This window comes from Vipera ursinii (assembly GCF_947247035.1).
Source record: "Vipera ursinii genome assembly, chromosome: 1".
Classification (NCBI taxonomy): Eukaryota; Metazoa; Chordata; class Lepidosauria; order Squamata; family Viperidae; genus Vipera; species Vipera ursinii.
In genome coordinates, this window is record NC_139512.1 from 300,351,676 (window position 1) to 300,374,944 (window position 23,269).

Consider the following 23,269-nt stretch of genomic DNA (forward strand, 5'->3'; position numbering starts at 1 on the left):
ACCGAAGAGCCAGGGAAGCAGTTTCCTGGGGGACCCGTTGGAGAAGCGGACGTGCTAAGATGGCGGCTCCCACAGAAGAGGTTAATGTGGCGGAGGATTTTAAGAAGCCGATTTTGCCCCCTCCGTTGCCTCTTTCTCTGGCTCGAGGAAAGGCAGCCGAGGGGGCAGCTCCTAAGCGCCCCCACGGCCCCGCAGAGGGCCCCTCTCCCCCTGTCCTTCCTGAGTATCAGGAGCCGCCGTGGGGAGGTTGCCCCTCAGAAGAGGACTCATCCGGCTACAGCCTGGAGACGGTCAAAGGCGGCGCGGTCCTGGATCGCGTCAGCCTCGTCGGCCGGAGCCGGCTCCTAGTAGGCCGCGCGCCGGGCTGTGACCTCTCCTTGGTTCACCCGTGCGTGTCGCGGCACCACGCCGTGCTTCAGCGCCGGCCGCCACGGAGCTCCGCGGAAGGGGAAGAGCCCCTGGCGTCGGACAGCCCCGAACCCGGCCTGTATGTCTACGACCTGGACAGCGCCCACGGCACCTTCCTCAACAAAGCGAGGGTCCCTCCCCGCACCTACTGCCGCGTCCGAGTGGGTCACGTCTTGCGTTTCGGGGGCAGTAGCCGCCTCTTCATTTTGCAGGTGCGTGAGTGGCCGAGGGAGCAGCCTCTAGTCTAGGCAAAAGAGCCCGTATCCGGGTGAATCAAGTATCGCTCCTTATTATTAAAGGGGGGAAAAATGTATCCCGTGGAAATGTTGCCCAGAATTTGATAGCTGTCTCAAAGTTTATCCCCTAAGCTAGTCTTTAGTTTTAGAGGCAGTTCAGAGGCACAATATTTTTAGATTTAGATTTTATTAGATTTATATACCGCCCTTTCCCGAAGGACTCAGGGCGGTTTACAGGGCATTTTAAAATCACATCGATATAAAATACAAAGTTAAAAGAGAATTAAAAGATTAAATTATCCCTGAAAATAAAACCCCAGTTAAAATTCTCAGCCTGAGTCAGAGAGCTCAAAGAGCCAAGTCTTCAAGTCCCGGCGGAATGAGCGTAGGTCAGGGTAGGTCCTGAGCTCTACGGGCAGCTGGTTCCAGAGGGCAGGCGCACCCACAGAAAAGGCCCTCTCCCTGGGTGTCATCCGCCGGCAATCTTTTACCGGCGGCACCCTGAGAAGACCCTCCCTCTGTGAGCGCACTGGACGAAGGGAACTTGATGCTGGCAGCAGGTGTTCCCTCAAATATGAGTCCTTCGGGAGAAGGGCGGTATACAAATTAAATTAATAAATAAATAAAATAAATAAATAAATAATAAATATCCCGGACCCAAGCCATTTAGGGCTTTATAGGTCATCACCAGCACTTTGAATCTCACCCGGAGATTTTTAAATATATGCTTTGCCGTTTTTGCTTATAGGAGTTATATTATTATTTTTTTCCACGTTTATTTTGCCTCTGTGATGGCGTGACTTCCAAAGGTAATAAGGAAGTTGATTCTATCCATGCCTGATACTGGAATGTATTATTGAGGAGGTTGTTTAGTTTTGGTGCCTTCAAGTCAGTGTTGGCTCCTGGCAACCACAGGGACAGTTTTCTTGGCAAAATATTTTGGTTTGCCATTGCCTGATTCCTAGGGCTGAGAGAGAACGATAGGCCCAAGTCACCCAATTGGCTTTGTGCTTAAGGGACAAGAATTTATACTTTTCTGCTTTCTAGACTGGTGCTTTCATCACTATACCAGATTGGATTTTTATAGTATCTGTACTATGGGACAAATAGGAAGAACAATATTTCACAGCAAAATAAGAAATACTAGTGATTGTGTAATGTTGTGGGCTGTTGTACATAAGTACAGTATATTATATACATACAGTATATAAGGTAAAGGTAAAGGTTCCCCCGCACATGCGTGCTAGTCGTTTCCAACTCTAGGAGCCGGTGCTCATCTCCGTTTCAAAGCCGAAGAGCCAGTGCTTGTCCGAGGACGTCTCCGTGGTCATGTGGCCGGCATGACTAGACGCCAAAGGCACACGGAATGCTGTTACCTTCCCACCGTAGTGGTCCCTATTTTTCTACTTGCATTTTCGCGTGCTTTCGAACTGCTAGGTTGGCAGAAGCTGGAACGAATAACAGGCGCTCACGCTGTTACGCGGCACTCGGATTCGACCCGCCAAACTGCCGACCTTCTGATCGACAAGCTCAGCATCCTAACCCACTGAGCCACCGCGTCCCTTATACAGTATATACTGAAGTATATATAGTACATTATAGCATATTACAATAGATTTTATATTTTGAGGGGTGCCCATTTTCCTTGTAGATTGCATTGAACATGAGAAAGGGCTAGACAGATTTTTTATTATTACATATTTTTAAAGCAAATAGAAACATGGAAAACTGATGGTAGAAAAAGACCTAGTGGTCCATTGAGTCTGCCCTTTGAGTTTCTTTTTTTTTCTTTTTAATGTATTAGTTTATTATTTTCAATTATTTTATTTTTTATTTTTATTTTTTATTTTGGTGGAGATCTGAGTCTTTTACTATTATACATAAATATATAATTGAAACAATACAAAATCCTCTCATGAACAATGTCAAAAAGCAGACAGAAAATATGGAAAGATTACATTTTAAATATTAGAATAAATATGCTGATTGAATATGCTATTTGCACATTACAAAGCTCCTTTGATACCTTTCATTATTCTCATTTGCAACTTGCATCAGACTTTTTCCAGTATTACAACCGCATTTGTCTTCACTGTCTTCAGAAAATGTCTGATAGCTTTAAGCATCAATGTTGGTAATTAGAATAAGATGCTGATTTTTCTATGATGTGAATGTTATCCTGCACAGTATTATTTTTGCAGTATCTATGAAACTTGGGTTATAATCTCTGAAAAGTAAGATGCAATTAATTGAATCGGATTAATTCTTTGCATATAGTTTTTAAGTTCATAACTTTAATCCCCAGGGCCCAGAGGAGGATCAGGAGCCGGAATCAGAACTGACTGTAACACAGCTGAAAGATCTGCGTAAGCAGCAACTGGCCAAGTTAGAAAAAACTATGCTGGGTGATGATTCTGATGAGGATCAAAAGGAAATGGAAATAAAGAAAAGTGAAAATAGTCGGAATGATTTAAGCTGTTCCTGGGGAATGGGTAAGAATTTGTTACCAGAATCTCCAATGATATGTTTTCATGGAGCTTATTTTGTATTGATTTGCTGTGTCACTTTGCAGATGCAATTTGCTTTTGTCTTGAATCCTATTTACCACTTTCTTCAGCCATATTCTACTTCAAGTTCTTTTATAAATTCTTTGTATGAAATGTGATTAGAATGATCTAATATAACTTGTGTTTACCAGTAATGTGCTAAGAGAAAATGTCTAGCTATAGGCATTATATTTAGTTCCAGGGAAATGGATCCAGACATGTATGAGCAAGTGCTTTATATTCAGAGAATCCACATTTATAGCTCTGATTGGTTGTCATCTTTATATTTCACAGTACTCTAAATCAGAAGCAAAATTTCGGGATTTTTTAATTAAAATTAAATCTATTTAATGTTAAACATTCACAAAATCATATCAGATGTAAATTGAGCATAGCATAGATTGTATGCAGTCAAATAGTTTCTTTATCAATGCTTTTACAGGTAGTCTTCAACTTACCACCACAATTGAGCCCAAAATTTATGTTGAGAAATTTGTTAAGTGAGTTTTGCCCCATTTTACAACTTTTCTTGCCACATTTATTAAGTGAATCACTGCAGTTGTTAAGTTAGTAACACATTGTTAACTGAATCCAGTTTCCCCATTGACTTTGCTTGTCATATGGTTACAAAAGGGAATCACATGACCCTGGACCTCTGCAACCGTCATAAATGTGAGTCAGTTGTCAAGCATCTGAATGTAAATCATGTGACCATGTGGATTCTACAACGGTCATAAGTGTGAAAAATGGTCATAAGACACTTTTTTCAGTGCCATTGTAACTTTGAATGGTTACTAAACGAACTGATTTAAGTTGAGAACTATCTGTAATGGATTTTACTGAATGATCTGTAGGAACCATGCTAAGAAGAAAGTGATCCATTTGAGATAGATAAATTTGCTTTGTTACTCATATTTCAGGCCTGATATATAAGCTAAAGATATATAAGATACCATCTTATCTCCCAAACATAAATTATTATATAGAATAGAATAGAATTCAACTCTATTAGCCAAGTGTGATTGGACACACAAGGATTTTGTATCTGGTGCATAAGCTGTCAATGTACATACAAGAAACGTGATAAATCATGATCATAATCATAAAATACATTCATCATAAATCATAAGATACAACACTCAGTTGTAGTCACAAGATACTAAAGCAATCAACAAATCATACTCAGATACTAAATAAAACAATTTAAATTGTAAAATACAAGCAACAGAATTATAGTCATAAGAAGATAAGGAAAAAGGTAATAGGAAAGATGATAAGGATAATAGTAATACATCCCTACAAGGTAGTTTGACAGTGTTGTGGGAATTAGTTGTTTAGCAGAGTGATGGCATGGGGGAAAAACTGTCCTTGTGTCTAGTTGTTTTGGCATGCAATGCCCTGTAGCGTCGTCTTGAGGGAAGAAGTTGAAACTATTTATGTCTAGGATGTGAGGGGTCTGTAGATATTTTCACAGCCCTCTTTCTGGCTTGTGCAGTATACAATACAGGCTGGTAACAGTTGTTTTTTTCTGCACTTCTAACTATCTGTTGAAGACTGTGTCTGTCTTGTTTGGTTGCAGTGCCAAATCAGACAGTTATAGAGGTGCAGATGACAGATTCAATAACTCCTTTGTAGAACTGTTATCAGCAGCTTCTTGGGTAGTCTGAACTTTTTGCGTTAATCTGCTAAATATTCATGCATTTTTCCTAAAATAGATTTACTTTGATAAATTCATTATATTCAAGATTTTTAATTTATAAATTCATTTGACTGAATTTATTTGAAATGCTTTTCTAAAACGACTGTGTCAGATAATTGAGTCATTTGTCCTTGAAGTAATTTTCTTTTCTAGAGCCCCATGGTGATGGATCATTCAGTTAGGGGGAATCTGAAATGGATCATGTCTCTCCATTAAATTCAGTACAGGAGTGGAAAAGGGTTTTTTAACTCATAATAAAAATGCTGCTTTTTTATGCTGCTTCTGGAGATTTATGACAGTGTTAAAAAGTACTGTAGGAGCAAAATAACCAATAATGTACTAAGAGAAAAGGTTCCTTATAAACAACTCATTAATTAACTAAAGGGAAGAAGAGACTAGGAATAAATGATCTCACAGTGGAGAAATTTCAACAGTGAGATCATTCAAGCCATTGTAATAGAATTAGTACTTTTTAATTATAAAAATAGGTTATATTTGAAGTCAGTGGTGAAATGCACAGATATCAGTAAATAATTTAGATGGCTAGAGCAAGGAGGAGGAGATCCAGAGCAGTCTGTCTAATTAATAGAACTAAAGTTGGGCAGTAAAGTGGCAAATGTGATTCTGTGAATGCAAACAGTGAAGCAAAAACTCCTAACAGCTGATGACTCATAACAAGATAAGAGCCTTGGTGGAGCAGTGGGCTAAGGCCTGCTTAAGTAACACCAGCTGCCTGCAATTAGTGCAGGTTCGAGTCCCACCAGGCTCAAGGTTGACTCAGCCTTCCATCCTTCCGAGGTAGGTAAAATGAGGACCCAGATTGTTGGGGGCAATAAGCTGACTTTGTAATAATGCCACTGGGGGGGGGGGGCGAAAGCCCTAATAAGCAGGCGTATACATAGAATGAAGGCTATTGCTAAGCACATTTGATTTGTGCTTTAGATTGTAAGCCGCCCTGAGTCTTCGGAGAAGGGCGGGATATAAATGGGATTTTTAAAAAAATGTTCTCAGGATTATGAAAGACGGATGAAAATATTACTTTTTTTCCATAGTTGGAAAAAAGCAATGCATAATAAATCAGAATCTGTGTAAGGAATTATTAAAGTGATCTGTAACAAAATTGTCAACATTGTAATGCAGTCAGTCTCTGATGCTGGTAATATTGTGCAAAAATGTTACTAGGCAACACATTAAAAAGAAAACCTTTTAGAATGAAAACCTTTTAGAAGCTGAAAACAGCAGCTGGATCAATTTTCTTTGACCAAAATGTTAGAACATTCAGCCCATGAAAAATAATCAAGTAATATGATTCACACATGGTCCGAGGAAAGCTAACTTGGAAAAAGGTTTTCTTCCCCTTTCTTCTCTTAGAACACAATATCCTTAAATGAAACTTTTTTTCATTTGGAAATACAAATATTGGAAACAGGAACAAAAATACTACTTTACATCGCACATTTAACATTTGGAATTTGTTTCTGGAAAGTATGACTGATATCAAGATGGGACTAGATAAATGTATGCAAGGAAAGGTTGCAGTGGTTACTAATCATGGCTATAATTTCTCCTGTTTATGTTTCTAAAAAAAATTCTGAAGAGCACAAAGAGAAGTGTAATCTACAACATGTCTCAATTTCGATTTCTCATAAGCATCTGACTGGCAACTCTGAGAACAGAATGCTAGTCATGCTAAGTTAGGTTAAAGTTTTATGTTCTTTTCTTATGAATCATCTCTGATGCCCAATTCTACTTGATTTATTTTTCAGGGGAAGATGCAGAAGAAGAAGAGGGTGAAGAAAATCCAATTGCTGTTGAGTTTCAAGAGGATCAAGAAGCCTTTTATATGAAAGATCCCAAAAAAGCATTGCAAGGTTTTTTTGATAGAGAAGGTACTAGCTAAAAATATCCAGTGCATTTGTTTCTTTCTAGAAAGAAACAAATAAGTCATTCTGACTTATTTCTGTCATTTTGACTTCGCCTGTTTAATTTACAGCATGTTAAAGAATCATTTTATGCCATTAAAACATAAAAACTATTAAACCAGTAGCATATGTTGAATCTCTACATTCAAGTAGAATCATAGAGTTGAAAAGGCCTTACAGGTCATCTGATCCAGCCCCATTGCTTAGTGCAAGATCTGCAAAAGCATTTCAGACAGATCAATATCCAGCCTCTATAGCAGGGGGGGAAAGCCCTAATAAGCAGGCATATACATAGAATGAAGGCTATTGCTAAGCACATTGATTTGTGCTTTAAATTGTAAGCCGCCCTGAGTCTTCGGAGAAGGGCGGGATATAAATGAAAATAAAAAAATATTGATTATTATAGATATAAAACAATAGCTTGATTCCCTTTTCCCTTTTTTATCTAGGTGAAGAATTGGAATATGAGTTTGATTCCCATGGAACAGGCACCTGGCTTTGTAGGGTGAAGTATGTATGTATATTATGCAACAATTTTGTGTATATATTGATTTAATTGGACAGGCTGCAAAAAATGTTATGTCCCTTATTTCTAGATATGGATTGATAACTGAAAATTATTTTTGGCAGGTGTGGGTGTTGGTAGGTTTTTTGCTTTGTATTGTTTTCTAGCTGGTTCTAGTTGGTTGGGTTTTTGCATTTTTTTGTCTATTTTTTGTTTTCATTTGTCTATTATACCTATGCCATAGAGATTTTTACTAATATATCTGAAATGGAAAAATAATTTGAAATAACTAAATACCTTGCCTTTAATATAACACAAATATTTTGCTTAAACCAATTTTAAATGTTTGATTTAAAAAACAAATCAGAGGAATTGACTGAATTGTTGATTTTGCTTTATACTTTCATCCCACTAAACTGGATAGGCTGCCTATAGATGATGCCTCAGGGAAACAGCTTGTAGCAGAAGCTATTCATTCAGGGAAGAAAAAAGAAGCAATGATCCAGTGTGCATTGGAAGCCTGCAGAATATTGGATGCTAGGGGTGTGTTGCGACAAGAGGCAGGTAAGTTATGCCGCCAGATGTTTTTTCTCAGCAGAAATCTTCATGAAGCAGTCTTGTTATCATGAACCTTTGTAAATTTATGCCTATCCTACTTGCAGTATGGCTAAATGTAGTTTACTGTGGAGTCCTTGGTAGTCTTAGAGCTTTGTTATTTTCTTGCGGACATATCATCATTCTGAGTGTAGTTTACTGTTTAAAAGATTTTTTAACCTCACTATTTGACAAGGAACTCTGAACAAGCGTTGATCGAAAAATAAGCCTTCTATATCAATAACTTTAATTTAAATATGGATATTTTAATGAATGAAATAGGAAAATAATCCTTGACTCATCTCTTTTGTTACCTGTACAGTATTTTACCTCTTCATATAGTCACCACATTTGCCAGCAAAAAACAAGCTTCTTAAAGCTTTGTTTCTTCAGCGAGGTCCTGGCAGTTGTTCGTCTCTTAGGTGACTCTCATTAATACAGTCATTGCCATAAACACATGTTCTGTGGTGAATGTCAGTTGGAAGGATTCCGTCAGCAGTCAGAAATGCTCACACACACAAGTACTAATGCAAGCTTCCATTTAATAAACAATGGCAACACAGCCTTTTCTCATACCAACTTGCAGCCCACTGAAGTGAAAGAACAGATGTCAAACAAAATGCTACAACGTGGTTTTCTAAACTGAGGTGTATGTCCCTTGAGGATTTATAGACAGAGTCCAGGGAAGGTGTGAAGAACTTTTTAGTTCTACATGGTTACAATCCACCTTACTCAAAGTTTCATTGTATCATTTCCATTGTTCATTTCTGTACATTTTGTTGTGTGGTTATTTAGGGGAGGTATATACATTACATTTACACTAAAAGGAGGTGTGATAATAAAAAGTACAGGAACCACTGTGTTTACGCTTCAAGTATATCAGCACTACCATCTCTTGGCAACTTACAACATTAGAGTCATTCAATTCTCATAATATATTGCTTATATTTGTTATTTTCATGTGTGAAATAATATGATAAAATGGATTATTGGTCTCCATTTGTTTGCATTTTGTTTCTTTTGTCAATATTTTACTTGCAAATTTATGTGTGGATTATTTGTAAACCATCCGGAGTCATACAGGTGAGCTAGGCAGTGTAGAAACTGGATAATTACATAAAAATATAAATTCTTTTCTCTTAGTGTCCCGGAAAAGAAAAGCAAAGAATTGGGAAGAAGAAGACTACTACGATAGTGATGATGACATATTCCTTGATCGGACAGGAGTTATTGAACAGAAACGACTCAAGAGAATGAAGAAAGCTGGAAAGATAGATGAAAAGCCAGAAACATATGATTCATTGGTAAGAGCAAATTAAGCAAGTGGTTCATTCAGCTTTGTTGGCCTTGCTGTTAGAAAAAAACGTAGTATAAAATTATTTTATTTAAGTATCATACATGCCTAGGGTTGTGGGTATATTAGGTGAAATTTTTTTCTTAAGAAAAGTTGTATAACTTAAGATACTTTGAATATCTGGTTATAAAAATTATCTTATTCAAATAGCATTCATGCTTCAAAGTGTTTTGACATGCCACAGGACTCAGGGCAGTGAACAGGGCAATACATAATAAAAAACAAGATACAAAAATTAAAAAGTGATTAAACAACTATGCCCGTAGTAATTAATACTTATTAAAAGTTAAAACTAATTATAAAAAACCCAACCCCATCCCGTCAGACCAGGCCAGCTTGTTCAAAAAAGAAGGTTTTGAGATCGCGCTGGAAGGAGCGAAGGTCGGGGGCCATCCGGAGCTCGACCGGTAAGTGGTTCCATAGGTCTGGCGCACCCACAGAGAACGCTCTCCCCCTGGGGGCCACCAATCGGCATTCTTTGATCGGAGGCACCCTGAGGAGGCCCTCTCTGTGGGAGCGCACTGGACGGAGGGAAGTTGACGCCGGCCGCAGGTGTTGCCGTAGGTAATCCGGACCCATGCCATGTAGGGCTTTGTAAGTCATCACTAACACCTTGAATCTCACCCGGAGGGCAACCGGCAGCCAATGCAGCTCGCGGAGCAAAGGTGTAGCATGGGAGTATCGGGAGACCCCCAGCACAACTCACGCGGCTACATTTTGCACCAGTTGGAGCCTCCGAGTGGACTTCAAGGGCAGCCCCATGTAGAGAGCATTACAGTAGTCTAGACGAGAAGTCACGAGCGCATGAGTGACTGTACGCAAGGCATCCCGGTCTAGATAGGGTCGCAACTGGCACACCAGGCGAACCTGGGCAAAGGCCCCCCTAGTCACAGCTCCGATATGCTCTTCTAAAGAGAGCTGTGAATCTAGAAGGACCCCCAAGTTGCGCGCCCTATCTACGGGGGGTAATAGCTCACCCCCCATGGCCAAAGATGGAATAATCGGAATTTCCCGGGATGCCGGCACGAACAGCCACTCAGTCTTGTCAGGGTTGAGCTGAAGCCTGTTCCTCCCCATCCAGACCCGGACCGCCTCCAGGCAGCGGGACATCACATCGAGGGCATCACTGGGGTGGTTTGGGGTCGAAATAAAAAGCTGCCCTGTAACAGATCAAAAAGCTCTCATCACTATTGAAAATAATACGATAGCATCATAGATGCATTTTTTCTGTCTTCTGTATTTATAAAAGATGTTTTCACACAGCTTATTCTGAATATCTCAAAATGATTTACAGTAATTATAAAAATGTATAGTTAAAAACGAGAAAACAGGACACCAGAGTAAAAATGAATATGGATAGTAAAAAGAAGAAACGTATGGGAAGAGAGATTTAACTCTGAGGAAGAACAACATAAAATTAGTTTTGAAAACAAAGATAAAACAAATCAGCACTAAGCTCTGACTTACCATGGATATCTTAACTGTTTATAGGTTGCAAAACTGCATGCAGCTGAGAGAGAGCTGTCTGAGATAGCAGAGAAGCTGAAGTCTTCAAGGACAAGTAAGACTATAAGATTATTATAAACCTAATAAAATTGGGAAAATCTCATTAAGAATATATCTCATAGGAACATACCATTGTATATATGAGTGCAGGCTGTCTTACACAGATTCCTAAAAATTTAAAAATGGAGTAAAAACTAAATGAGACTAATCATATGGATCACGGAAAGTATTATTTTTACATTGTAAGCTGCCCCGAGTCACTTTGAAATGAGATGGGTGGCAAATGCATTTCTAAATAAATAAATAAAATTATTTTGAACTCATTCCTTCATTAATATTTTATGCATCGCGCAGAGTCAGTTTGTAGAATATGATTGATTAACGTACAAACGTTGGAAGAATTTTTTATTGCCACCAACTTGTAATAATATAAGTGTATTTTCGTAGATTTAACTGACTCAGCAATGACTAGAGAAAAAAGATAATTAACCTGATTAAAAAGATCATTGATTTTATCATGTCGTATTTTTGGTCTCTGGGGAGAGACTTCTAAAGTCTCACAAGGTAAAGGGAGATCTGTTTCATATGTCGAGCATTTCAACAAAGAAAGCATGTGGTATGGATCTTACAAGGTGAGATGGTTTAATTAATGGGACTTGGAGCTTGCCATCCATGTCAGCTCTTACAGGATGGGTAGAGATAAATAGAGCTAGAGTGTAGAGAGTAAGGAAGATGACCTTCATGGATATATGCAGGAACCATTATCTAGGCAAAAGGGCTGTGATACTTTCTAAGTCTAGAATATCAGATAACATTTGTAAGTGACTCAGACTGACACCTTCCTAATTGACTGAAGTATGCATAAGAAGGATGAGGAGGTACAATACATAATTACACTGCCAAAGGCCGCCCCAGAATAGTCAAGTTTTCCATTCCTTCTGTCTGAGCATAACCCCATCCAGAACTAATGATGTTAGATTTTCCAGACTAAATAGCCTCCATATCTACACTCATTCACTCTTACTTAGGTTGAGCTGAAGGCTGTTTGTCCCAATCCAGACTTTCTCAGCCTGTAGATGCTATGATAGAATCCTGACCTGTTGCTATATATTAAGTATAGGTAAGACTTTCACAGCAGATAAAATTGAATATTTGAAATAATGTTTTCAATGAGAATTGCAATCCCTGAGTCAGGGCAAATATTCTCTTATTTTCTGAGAGGAAGGTTCTCTTACTGGTATGAGAATTCTTGGATTTTTATAACACTTTAAAAATTTCAGTAGGATAGCATATAAAAGGCAACGCAGTTCAAAATATATCAACATTATTTAAGTTAATAATACTGTTTGCTTTTATTTTATATTGTATATAACTATATATTCATATTTTTCCAGATTCAAATTATATTTTAAAATGCATATTAGAAATAGGATTACAGTATATTTCTTTTGAAAGAAAACACAATCCTGTGACAGTGAGATTGAGAAATCCATTCTTGGGAATCAGTCTTAAATATGACTGAGTTTTTGTGTGAATTAAAATGGAGATATAGCCATTATCTTAGCATGTTTTGTGAAGTATAAACCATAAGATGCTTATTTGCATTAGATTTAAAGTTTAACATGTACTGTGACTTTACAAAGCATAAACTTTTGTTTTTACATAGGACAGGTTGATTTTAGAATTCCCTTTGTTTAAAAATAGTAATATGATTAAATAAATCAATATTATTTTAATCTTTAAATGGGAAGGAGAAGGGAGACTATTGCCACAAAAACTATTATAAGAATAATTTGATACAAAAATGCATTGAAACACTGTGGGGGTTTTGCAGATATTCTCTATTATTTATTTACAAATATATTTGAATATGTATTTCACATATATGTTTTACTATATAATTTCCCATAGCACAGTCTCATTCAGCAACTCAGGATTCACTGGATGAATTCATGACCGAAATCAAGTCAGAGTGTTCCGTAGACAGTGTGACACGTAAAAAGCTTCATTTGAGAACCTTTGAACTGAGGAAGGAACAGCAGCGATTGAAAGGACTAATTAAGATGGTTACCCCTGCATCCATGCCAGAGCTGAAGTCTCAGTGAGTCTGATTACAGAGCACTAATCAGTATGACTTTTCCTTTTATTTTAGATATGTAATATACTGTACTTTAACCATTAAATGCACTTGTAATGGAATACGGGTAATATTTGAACTTAAAATAATCTGCCTTCAATTTAAATTATAGTTTGCATTAATTATGGGTGGTATAGGTACCGTTGTAATGTTTAATAATCCCTGAGGCAATTGCACAGGGACACAGGAGTTCGTGCTTGAGATAAGAAATGCACTGTTTTGTGAACTGGACTTAATTGGCTGCTTTGGGCTCCCATCAGTCATATAAACCTGTACTGCTTGAAGCCAGTCCAAGTAGAAGTGTAGGACTCTGTTTATAGGTTATCCATATGAGTAAACTTAGTCCTTCAATATCCGATGTTAATTTTTTTTGACATATTTCATTTTTAAAATTAATTTATTTTCTATAGGCTTCAGAATCAAGATCTGGAATCTCAAAATAAGCCCAAAAAGCTAACTTTACCCCTCTTTGGTGCCATGAAAGGGGGAAGCAAATTCAGACTAAAAACAGGGACCGTAGGGGTAAGTAAGAATAAAGAAAAAGCTGTGGGTTTTAATTTTGCACTGTAGAATTTTTTCACTGTGACAGTATTGGGGAAAGCTGCCACGGGGTCTCAGAGTTCGCATCTCACATGTTTAGTTTAGGAACTATATATTTTCTGAAATAAACATTACATCGTTAACTCCTTATTGTATAAGGCCAGCTTTTAATGGCACCTTTCCAATTTTCCTTCTCAATGTCAGTTGAAAAACAATCTTTATTGTAATTTCTGTTTACAATATAGAAACTGCCCATGAAACGTCCAGATATACCTGTAAACCTATTAAAGATGAAAGATGATGGGCCAGAAGAAGAGGAGGAAGAAGAGGAGGAGGAGGAGGAGGAGGAAGATGTGAGCCACAGTTTAAATCAAAGCTCACAGAACACAAAGATGGAAACTGCAACACAAGAAATGGTTAAAGAAGGGAATCTCCTTTCCACTTCTTATTCACCCAGAAACGAAAGTATGGAATTCCTTAATGATTGTTTATACTGTTGTTTTTTTAAATATTCATTCAACTGGCACGTATTTTAATTAGTTTAAACTTCAGCAAGTGAATATGAAGATTTAGTCATTTTTATTAGCCATTATCTTCTTGTTTCCTTCATACAGTAAAATTTCAATTTAATGGACTAATAAGGGTAGAAAGGATGTCCACACAAATGGGAGGGAGGGGTTGAGCACCAAAACACATGAGGGTCCATCTGCTTCACTCTTCTGTGGTAACAGTCACAGGTAGATATAAAGATAAAGTTGGTGACACCCATTGCACAGGTGGCACCACTGAAACCATTGCTGAGAGTGACTACATTGTGAAATGATTGCAGCCTATGCAATGCTTAGACCCATTGGGATGATAGGGGTACATTTCTTTGGGATGATATCTTCCAAACGTATTAGCCAACATTACCATTGTCTAAGCCTCTTTCCAGCAAAATTCATTATTTCTCAAAATTCAGAGGGTGTTTGGCTCAGATCCAAAAGTCTAGACTTGAGAGAGAGGGACTCGGAATCCTTATTGAGCTTTGTAATTCAGTGGAACGCCCTGGATCAAGTGGATGAACCTTGACTAGTACAGTACGGTGGCTATATGAAACATGCACAACTCTCATATTATCCAGAATTTTTTTAAAAAAAATAATTTAAAACTTTATATTCTGTATTGTCAACCCAATGTGGTTACAAAATAGCCAGATTATAAATTTAATACAGAAACATTAGCTAATTGTGGGTATAGAGAAAAAACTTAAAACTAAATCAGTCAATTGTAAAAATGGAACTATATTGGTAATACTTTAAGAAAAAATGAAAATGCCTGCAAAAATAGAAGTTTAACCTATCACCAAAAAGATTGTAGCACTGACCCTAGGCAAGCTTTCTGTCAGGGCAATTAAAAAGAAATCATTCTTTCTCTTGAGGATGTTTATTGATTAATTTTCTTGTACAGAACTGAGTTGGTCTCAGTTGCAAAGTATCTTTTTCAGAACTAATACAGCTCTGCCCAGATGGTCCAGAATGCAAATATCTGTAATAGCTTGAGTTATGCATTAGCTTTTTTTGTGCACTTTGCTTAGCAGTATCCAGTGCCCGGGCAGATGGGGGTGGGGAATCAGAAGAAGCAACATGGTGGTCAAGTCATCACAAAATGTGCAGTATTAACTGTATATTGTGCATACATACACAATAAAGCAGCGTTAATTCTTATTTGACATCCCCATTTTTAAAAAGAAAAAATCCATACATTTTATATTTTATCTTTATATGACCTGGTTTCATTTTCACATTTTAAGGTTCCCTGTTTTTATTGATTTGGGGATCATTGAAAACCTCTTATCTCTTGCTTTATTTTGCAATATCGTTGTGTATAGTGGAAAAGCTGCTTTAATTAGATAAAGCTCTAGTTTTAAGGAATGAAATGTGTAGAAGTTACTATTTCTATTCCTAATTAACTAAATTTGGGGGTTCCTATTATATTTTTATAGGATTTAAATCTCAGACTGAATCTTCAAGCAAGGATACAAGCCCATTAGATCATAATTGCCCAGTGAATGAGTTGCAGATAAAATTAGAAGATAAGCAGTTTTATGTAGCTCTTTGTCTCTGAACAATCTATGGATTATGAGCACTAGGACAACATGATAATTTCACTGATATTGAAACAAATTACGGTATATTCACAACTGGTGAGAAAAAAAGCTATTGACTCTTAAAAAAGATCACTATTTTAAACAATATTTTGCATTCAGTGACTGCGAAGTTTAGAATAAAGGGGATAGCTTCCAGTCACTAGGCCTGGGCTGAACTTTCAGCAAGATGCTTCTCCAGATTTCAGATGCATATCAATCTCAGCCACTTAAAGCTGCTTTTCCAGTCACCTGAGGGGCTGTCAGAAAACTTCAGGAGCCTCAAAGCAGCCATGCTGAGCCTTGCTGAAACTTTTTTATTCACCCTGCAGATCCAGTGAGATGTTGGACTTTCAGTGCTCTATAAAAACTCAGCTCTTGTAAAAGCATTAATTTAGAAACTCAAGCCTTTGCAGAATAATGAAGAGAAAAATCAATAGTAAATGGTGCTTTAGTGTTGGACTATTTCCAGTAGGCAGTGGAATACAGATGTAGGTGAAGAACTACTTTGCCTTTTTTTAAAAGAAAAGTTTATTAATGAAACCTAACAGAAGAATAATATATCGGTGATAATATAATTCAAAAATTACATGTATAATAGCAATTGAAACAAAATAACTTTAAGGAGGAAGAAACAAAGGAAAATATATTTCAGATAAAATATTAGAAATTTTAATATTTCACCTAAGATATATTATTACAAAGGCAATATGACAGTCCTACTGATACAAACATTTCTGGGATATATGCTCTCTTTGTTTTGTCAGATAAGACTCAGTGCTTTATTTTAACAACTCCCTGCTCTGTGTTGTTTTTAGGGAAAGATTTATTTACTTTGAAAATAAAGAATCAAGATCTGTATTATAAACTTCATTTTTCCAACTTTTTATTTTACTAGCATCTAAGATGCCAGCAACAAAACCAAAGAATCAAAAAGATAGCAGTAAACCTAAGGTGAGTTGGGAGAACAAAACTTTTTGTTTGTTTGTTTCATAGATTTATATAGCGGTCCATCTTGAATAAGTTACTTTAGACAATTTACACCATTAAAATAATAAAAACATTTTAAAATATAAAACCATAGCAGTTGAGAATCACAAAAACAACAGCAATCAGTATAACCAAGACACTACCAGCAGTTTGAATTGTATCTTGAAGCACACTGTTAACCAGTGCAAATCATGGAGCAGTAGCATTACATGTACCAAAAAATAGACACCGCCAACTGCCTTGCTACCCATTCTACATAAACTCCAGCTACCAAAAAGCTCTTCAGATGGAGGTTCTTGTAGATCACATTGCAGTAGTCCAGTCTAGAAATTACAAGGTATGATTTCAAGCTGTCACATGTTCTTTGAACAAGATCAGTGAGTCCCAGATTGCACACCAGTTTGGTCTGAGGCACTGCAATCCAATCCAGATAATCATCTTTATAGTTACCAATAAGAGATGCTTAATACTCTTATGTTTGGGGGTGGGAATGGGAGGAGAGAGATTCCCTTATGAATTAAAAGAAGAATTGCTTAATAAGGAAATTTGAGCAGAATTGTCTCCCTATCTCAGCCGGATCCTGTAGTGTACTGCTCTTGGAGGGACAACTTTTAAACTTATCAAAAGGAGATGCTTTTTGATAATTTGGGAATAGTAGCTTTGCTCACAAACATTACAACAGCTTATATAAAAGGATTATAATTCAAATACTTGGTTTCCATTGAACCAGCAATGATTAAAATATCTCACCTAATCATCCTTGGTAGGGCAGTAGAGCTAATGATAGAGAAATTATGTGCAGCTGTTTTACCATCTGCTGTCAATCTTGCTTTGTAAATCTGTTGTAGTGCTTAACTGTATGTAATCCAGTACTGCATGAGTCAGGAGATACTGCATTTTTTTTCTCCTCCGCAAAGCAAAAATAGACTAATTTTTTTTAAAAAAAAACCTATTCTTTAGCACAGCATCTTATATAACAATGCAATGTTTTTGAGGGTATGTCTGCAAATTACCTTATTTAAAATGTCAGAGAATTTTTGTCTTCTTTTCCTGAAATCTTCCAGTAGAAACAATTAAACAATTGTTAGCATTTTCCTCAATTTAAGCCCAGCTAAGAAAAACCTATATGTTATTTAGTTCTTTCTTCATTTGGTACAAAAAACCCCTCTCATAAAGTATATAAGTAGGTCTCAGGTACAGTCTGACAAAACAGTACTTTGCCCACAAATCATAATTGGAAATGAATTCTAGGCATATAATGGCTGGCCATTGTACATGATTTTGATACTCCAGTGTACATTTTTGCTTCAGGCTCACTCATTCTCCACCTTATCAACTTTAAAATATGTAGACTTCAATTCTCACAGCTGGCTGGGGAATTCTGGGAGTTGAAGTCCAACCTCTTAAAATTTTTGAGGTTGAGAAACACTACAGAGAATATACAAGTTGTGTTCCATCTGTTATTCTCCCCCACCCCATCCAACTGCCAGCAACATTCCACTACCTCTCTCGTTTTATTTATTTATTTATTTTATTTTATTTGTATACCGCCCTTCTCCCGAAGGACTCAGGGCGGTGAACAGGGCAATAAATACCAAAAATACAAAAATACAAAAATTAAAAACAGATTAAACCATAGTGCCCAAATACAATAGTCACTGCCAAATATTCAAGACTTGAATACATCTCTATATACAGGACAGAGTGGTTTGAGATGGTTTTGTTTTTGTTTACTGTATTTTAATCCTTGGGATCGACTGCTTTGCAAAGAGATGGGAATCATTATAAGTTGTTAAGTTAACCTGTAAGAAGAATTTAAATTATGCAGAACTAATAATTATATTATCAAAAATTAACATTTGACAGATTTGTTCTATTGATTTGCTTAATGAGTGCTAAATTTAAATTTTGCCTCCCAGTCATTTTTAAAAATGTATTTATGTAATTCCACCCTTTTTTGCAGCATAATCTGGTTTGCTATTCAAGGGCTATTGTGCCCACAATGCAATGAAAGTTCTACATACTGGCATATATTTACAAAAAGCAAATTGCTTTCTGTCCAACAGATTCAGCATTCATTATCCTCAAACTACCCAGAAGATGATCCAGATTACTGTGTATGGGTACCACCTGAAGGTAAAGGGCCACTCAGAGTAATGGTGGAGCATGAGTTGCTGATAAAATACAGTTTATATATGAACAAAGAAAACTTAGGGACAGGTGTTCTGGTCCCATTTTAATCACAAAGTGAGCTGGCTAATCTTGGGTCAGTCACTCTATCAATCCTAGGAAGGAGGCAATGCAAGCCAATTCTGAAATCTTGCCAAGAAAACTGCAGGGACTTATCCAGGCAGTTGCCAGTAGCTAGACAGACTCAAAGACACATAACACACAAAAAACCCCTAACTTATTTGAAGCACAGAATAAGCAAAATAATCAAAATGTGCTGAGGGGAGTTATGCTATAGATTCCTATTTGGTCTTCAAAATGAAGTTATGTAAATACTAGTCAAGTATACACAAAATCAGTGTTCCATCTCTGAATATAATAGACAGAAGTGGATTTTGGTAGAGAATTGAAGCTGCTTCCCTCTATGTAAAGCCTGGCTCTGCTTTTGCAGGAATGCAAAAGCCCTAAAGCAGACATGTCAAACTCGCGATGTCATGTGACACCGTACAACATATCAGGACGCTTTTGCCATTGCCTGCAATGGGGTGGGTGTGGCTTCCAGATGACGCGTCCGGCTTGCAAGCTAGCAGTTTGATACCCGTGCCCTAAAGCATCTTTGACACTATTATTTTCTGCTCAAGGTGTTTTGGTCCTAGCTGTATTGAAAGGTAGAGTTTAAATAATGGCAACAACCTTGCCTATCTTTGTAGCAGAAATTTAAAAAACAATTGAGATAAAGTCATTGAAACAACAGTAATGCAAATTATTTTAAAAAGCACTATAGGAAAAAAAATTCTCAAATTTTAAAATACTGTTTTCTTTTCTCTGTTGAGCAGGTCAAAGTGGTGATGGCAGAACCCATCTAAATGCTAAGTATGGCTACTAAATTATTCTGAAAAGTAAAGAAGTATGGCACAGTAAATGACAACTGGCACAATATGCCATTGAAATTACAAGCAACACATTTCTGTTCATTTTCTTAAGCACTGTTTAATGATTCCTGATCCTTAAGGATGTTTTTCCCTTAGAAGTGAATGTGTGTGTAATGTGCATCATAATGTATATAGTGATGATAATTAAGAATTTACAGGTATCATAGATATAGCAATGTTGGTTTTATAAAAACTTTTTTAAAATGGTTGTTTTTATTTCTTTAACATTATTTCTTGATCTAAAGGGGTAAAGGAATTAGTAAATTATTTCATGTTGTAAAAGGAATTAGTTATAGATTTCTATTTAGTCAATATCTATGCTGAGGGCTACTTCAAATTCTCTGATGCTTGGATTGATTATCAAAATATATTCTGCCTGTGCATGTACAAGTATGTAATTCCACAAAATACAATTGCTGATGGCCCTCTCTGAGTGGAGCTGCTGAAATCAAGGCTAATTTTTATCCTTCCTTTCTGTCACAGTCTTTTTTGTAAAGGTTCTTCGTTGGTATTTTTCTTTTTCCCCTGTAGAAGAAGGTGAGATACTTACACATTCATATCTTGGCCAGTTGTAGTTTAGTATTAATGCGGGTGGAAAAGTGTATTAATCTTTAGCAGTTCCTGAAAGAATGTTAAATATCTAACATTGGATAGTTGGGAGAGTCAAAGCTAAGGAATGGAAGTACTATGAATCAATGTATGTGAAACTTTTTGGATCAGCCAGAAAACAAGGCTTCTGCCCAAAAGGCAATTATCCTTGGTCTAGACCTGCTTTTACTTCATAATTTCTGCACTTAGGTTGCATCATGTTCCATATGAGAAAAGGATAAAAATTGCATTTAAAAGGAAAAAAACAACAATAGTCTTATCTACTACAGTATGTAAACATATTACTTGTGAGAATGGAACCAGTTCATGACAGGAGAAGAGAGGAGGAAGCACTGGAAAATGTTTACTAGTTTCAATTTTCTTTTGATGATAAAATGAAGCCTGTCGTTTGAAGCGTTACATTAATGGATTTACTGGCAAGTAGGAATATGAGAATTGCACGATTCATAGACTGAAAGGAAAATTGAGTTCATAAGTATGGTCCTGATGTTTTTTAGCCCAGTTCCATAAATTATGGGTGAATGAAAGGTTGTGTGATTGGGCCTGAGACAGACTTTATGAAAAAATATGGTAAACCCCCATATTCTGGGCCCATTATCTAATGCATAAGAATCCACTTCCATTTTGTTCCATCTATAACATTCACATACTAATAACCATTTCTCTTTTAGCAAAAAGATTTAAGCGATATTTATTTTACATTTATGCAAAACCCTAGCTTTTGGAAATACATGGCCCAGAAGGAAGTTTATTTCTAAAATCTCTAATGTGGCTCCTTTGAAGATCAGAGTCCCAGTAATTTTAATCTTTAAAGAAAAATGAAAATGGGCATGCGACAAAGTAAAGTACAGATAAAATAGCATTAGAGTTATTTGCAAAACGCCTCATTCCTCTGAAATTCCTAGACAAACATGGCAGTTAGTGGCAAGCCATGCTTTGCCTATTTCCCTACAAAGTTAAACTTGGGATATAGGAAATATCCTGGGGAAAATAAAATAAGCTGCAACTTCAAAAGTCTGTCTTCATCTGAAAGGCAAAATAAAAGTTTGCCTTCTACCAAGTGGGAGTTTTAGGACTGGTTTTGTCCAATAAAGCAGCAGTTTGAAAATAATTAAACCTCATGAAATCTGGCATTGATGAGGGCTCCTGAAATTTCAAATGTTCAAAATCCCTGGTTTATCCTATGTTTCGCGTTGTTTAGAGATAAGCCACCATCTTTGGCAACAGCCTCTCATTCATCTATTCATCTAAGTCATCTGTTCTGTGTTCAGTAATTTGTATGAGCAAAGATTACTAATTCCAGAGCAGAATTAGTATATTATAAAATTATAGGGTGTTTTTTTAGCTATTGCTACAAGTTAAAGTTCTCTTCCAACAGTTATTCCATTTCTGTCACACATTTATGACTACTTATGACCGCTCTCAAAGTTGATGTAAAAAAAACAAACAGATTTTTGCTATCGGGCATACCATATCCAGGGTACAAAATATCGAAGGCCATAGATGACAGCAAAACGACTAGAGATACAGAAGTCCCTCTGCTGCCATCTAATGACCACCTAGATTTTTACAACCTAGAAACATGCCAAAGATACCCTTCCAGTGTTCCTCCTATATATTAGATTTTAGATTTTAGATTTAGATTTTATTAGATTTATATACCGCCCTTTCCCAAAGGACTCAGGGTGGTTTACAGGGCATTTTAAAATCATACCAATACAAAATACAAAGTTAAAAGACAAATAAAAGATTAAATTATCCCTGAAAATAAAACCCAGTTAAAATTCTCAGCCTGGGTCAGAGAGCTCAAAGAGCCAAGTCTTCAGGTGTCAGCGGAATGAACGTAGGTAAGGGGTAGTCCTGAGCTCCACGGGCAGCTGGTTCCAGAGGGCAGGTGCACCCACAGAAAAGGCCCTCCCCCTGGGTGTTATCCGCCGGCAATCTTTTACCGGCGGCACCCTGAGAAGACCCTCTCTCTGTGAGCGCACTGGACGAAGGGAGCTTGATGCTGGCAGCAGGTGTTCCCTCAAATATCCCGGACCCAAGACATTTAGGGCTTTGTAAGCAATCTTCAGTATTTCATCACCTCCATTTTTTCTCATGCCAGAAGGCACAGAAAGATTTAAATTATTAAGGCCTGCACATGGGTGGGCACTCTAGATAATTCTAGATAATTCAGTCTGATGCTCTTTGTTCCATATTACAGAAAGTTCTTGTCTATGTTCTCCTTTAGTCTTGTGTGACATAAGCTTCCCTCCACAAGCCATAATTGTGGCCAGACCCTCTGTGTGACCACAAGATTTAAATGAAAAAAAGAAATTCCTGACTGCTTGTAGCTTAGTTCTGCACAGATTTAAAACAGCTTCATACATTAAGATGGAAATACAAGCCAGATGAATGGGGCAGGAAAAATGTGGTACAGCACAGTGACTGAAATTTAAAATAGTAATAGGGCCAAGCCTCAGATTAATCCAGACAGCAGTTCCATTGGATCAAAGCATACCCAATCATCATCATCTACAGACTTTACTTGAGAAAATGTCTCTAAATAATACACAAATATGAAAAATGGTGAATTGGGGTGGGTTGTTATTTAAATTGTTATTTAAATTGTTGTGGAAAGGAGATCCTGGTCAATAGTTGAAAGATTTGAGACTTTTAAAAAAATGGGAAAAACCGGGCAAGATGGCAGAGGGATTGGCAGTTAAGTCAAACTGTCTGCTTAGAAGTGCTTTTAAGTTTCTAATGTGGATAGTAAATATATTTTATTAAAATTATCAAAGTATAAAATACAAAGGAAAATAGTGGAAAAATGGGGGAGGGGAAGGGGAAAGGATAAAGGTGTAGGATAAAGGGGGGAAAGAACAAAGAAAATCATAGACTTCCAACTCTTTTTAGCTCAGTAAAATAATATAACATAGCCTCAACTTAGTAGTTTTTGTAATATGTATATTAGCATTTCTATAACAACAAACCTATCTAATGAACAAAACCCAT

General features: G+C 37.0%; 1 protein-coding gene across 1 annotated transcript; it reads left to right on the forward strand.

The window, feature by feature from the left end:
* Window positions 1-59: 59 nt before the first annotated feature.
* On the forward strand, window positions 60-21,890 carry SLC4A1AP (solute carrier family 4 member 1 adaptor protein; the record flags this gene model as incomplete). Its single annotated transcript, XM_083357509.1, has 13 exons — window positions 60-620; window positions 2,950-3,136; window positions 6,656-6,778; window positions 7,261-7,321; window positions 7,741-7,880; window positions 9,054-9,214; window positions 10,756-10,825; window positions 12,682-12,871; window positions 13,318-13,429; window positions 13,693-13,912; window positions 16,471-16,526; window positions 18,629-18,698; window positions 19,568-21,890. 13 exons carry the CDS (start codon window positions 60-62, stop codon window positions 19,615-19,617), a joined length of 2,001 nt encoding a protein of 666 aa, XP_083213635.1. The 3' UTR covers window positions 19,618-21,890.
* Between the last annotated feature and the right edge of the window lie 1,379 nt (window positions 21,891-23,269).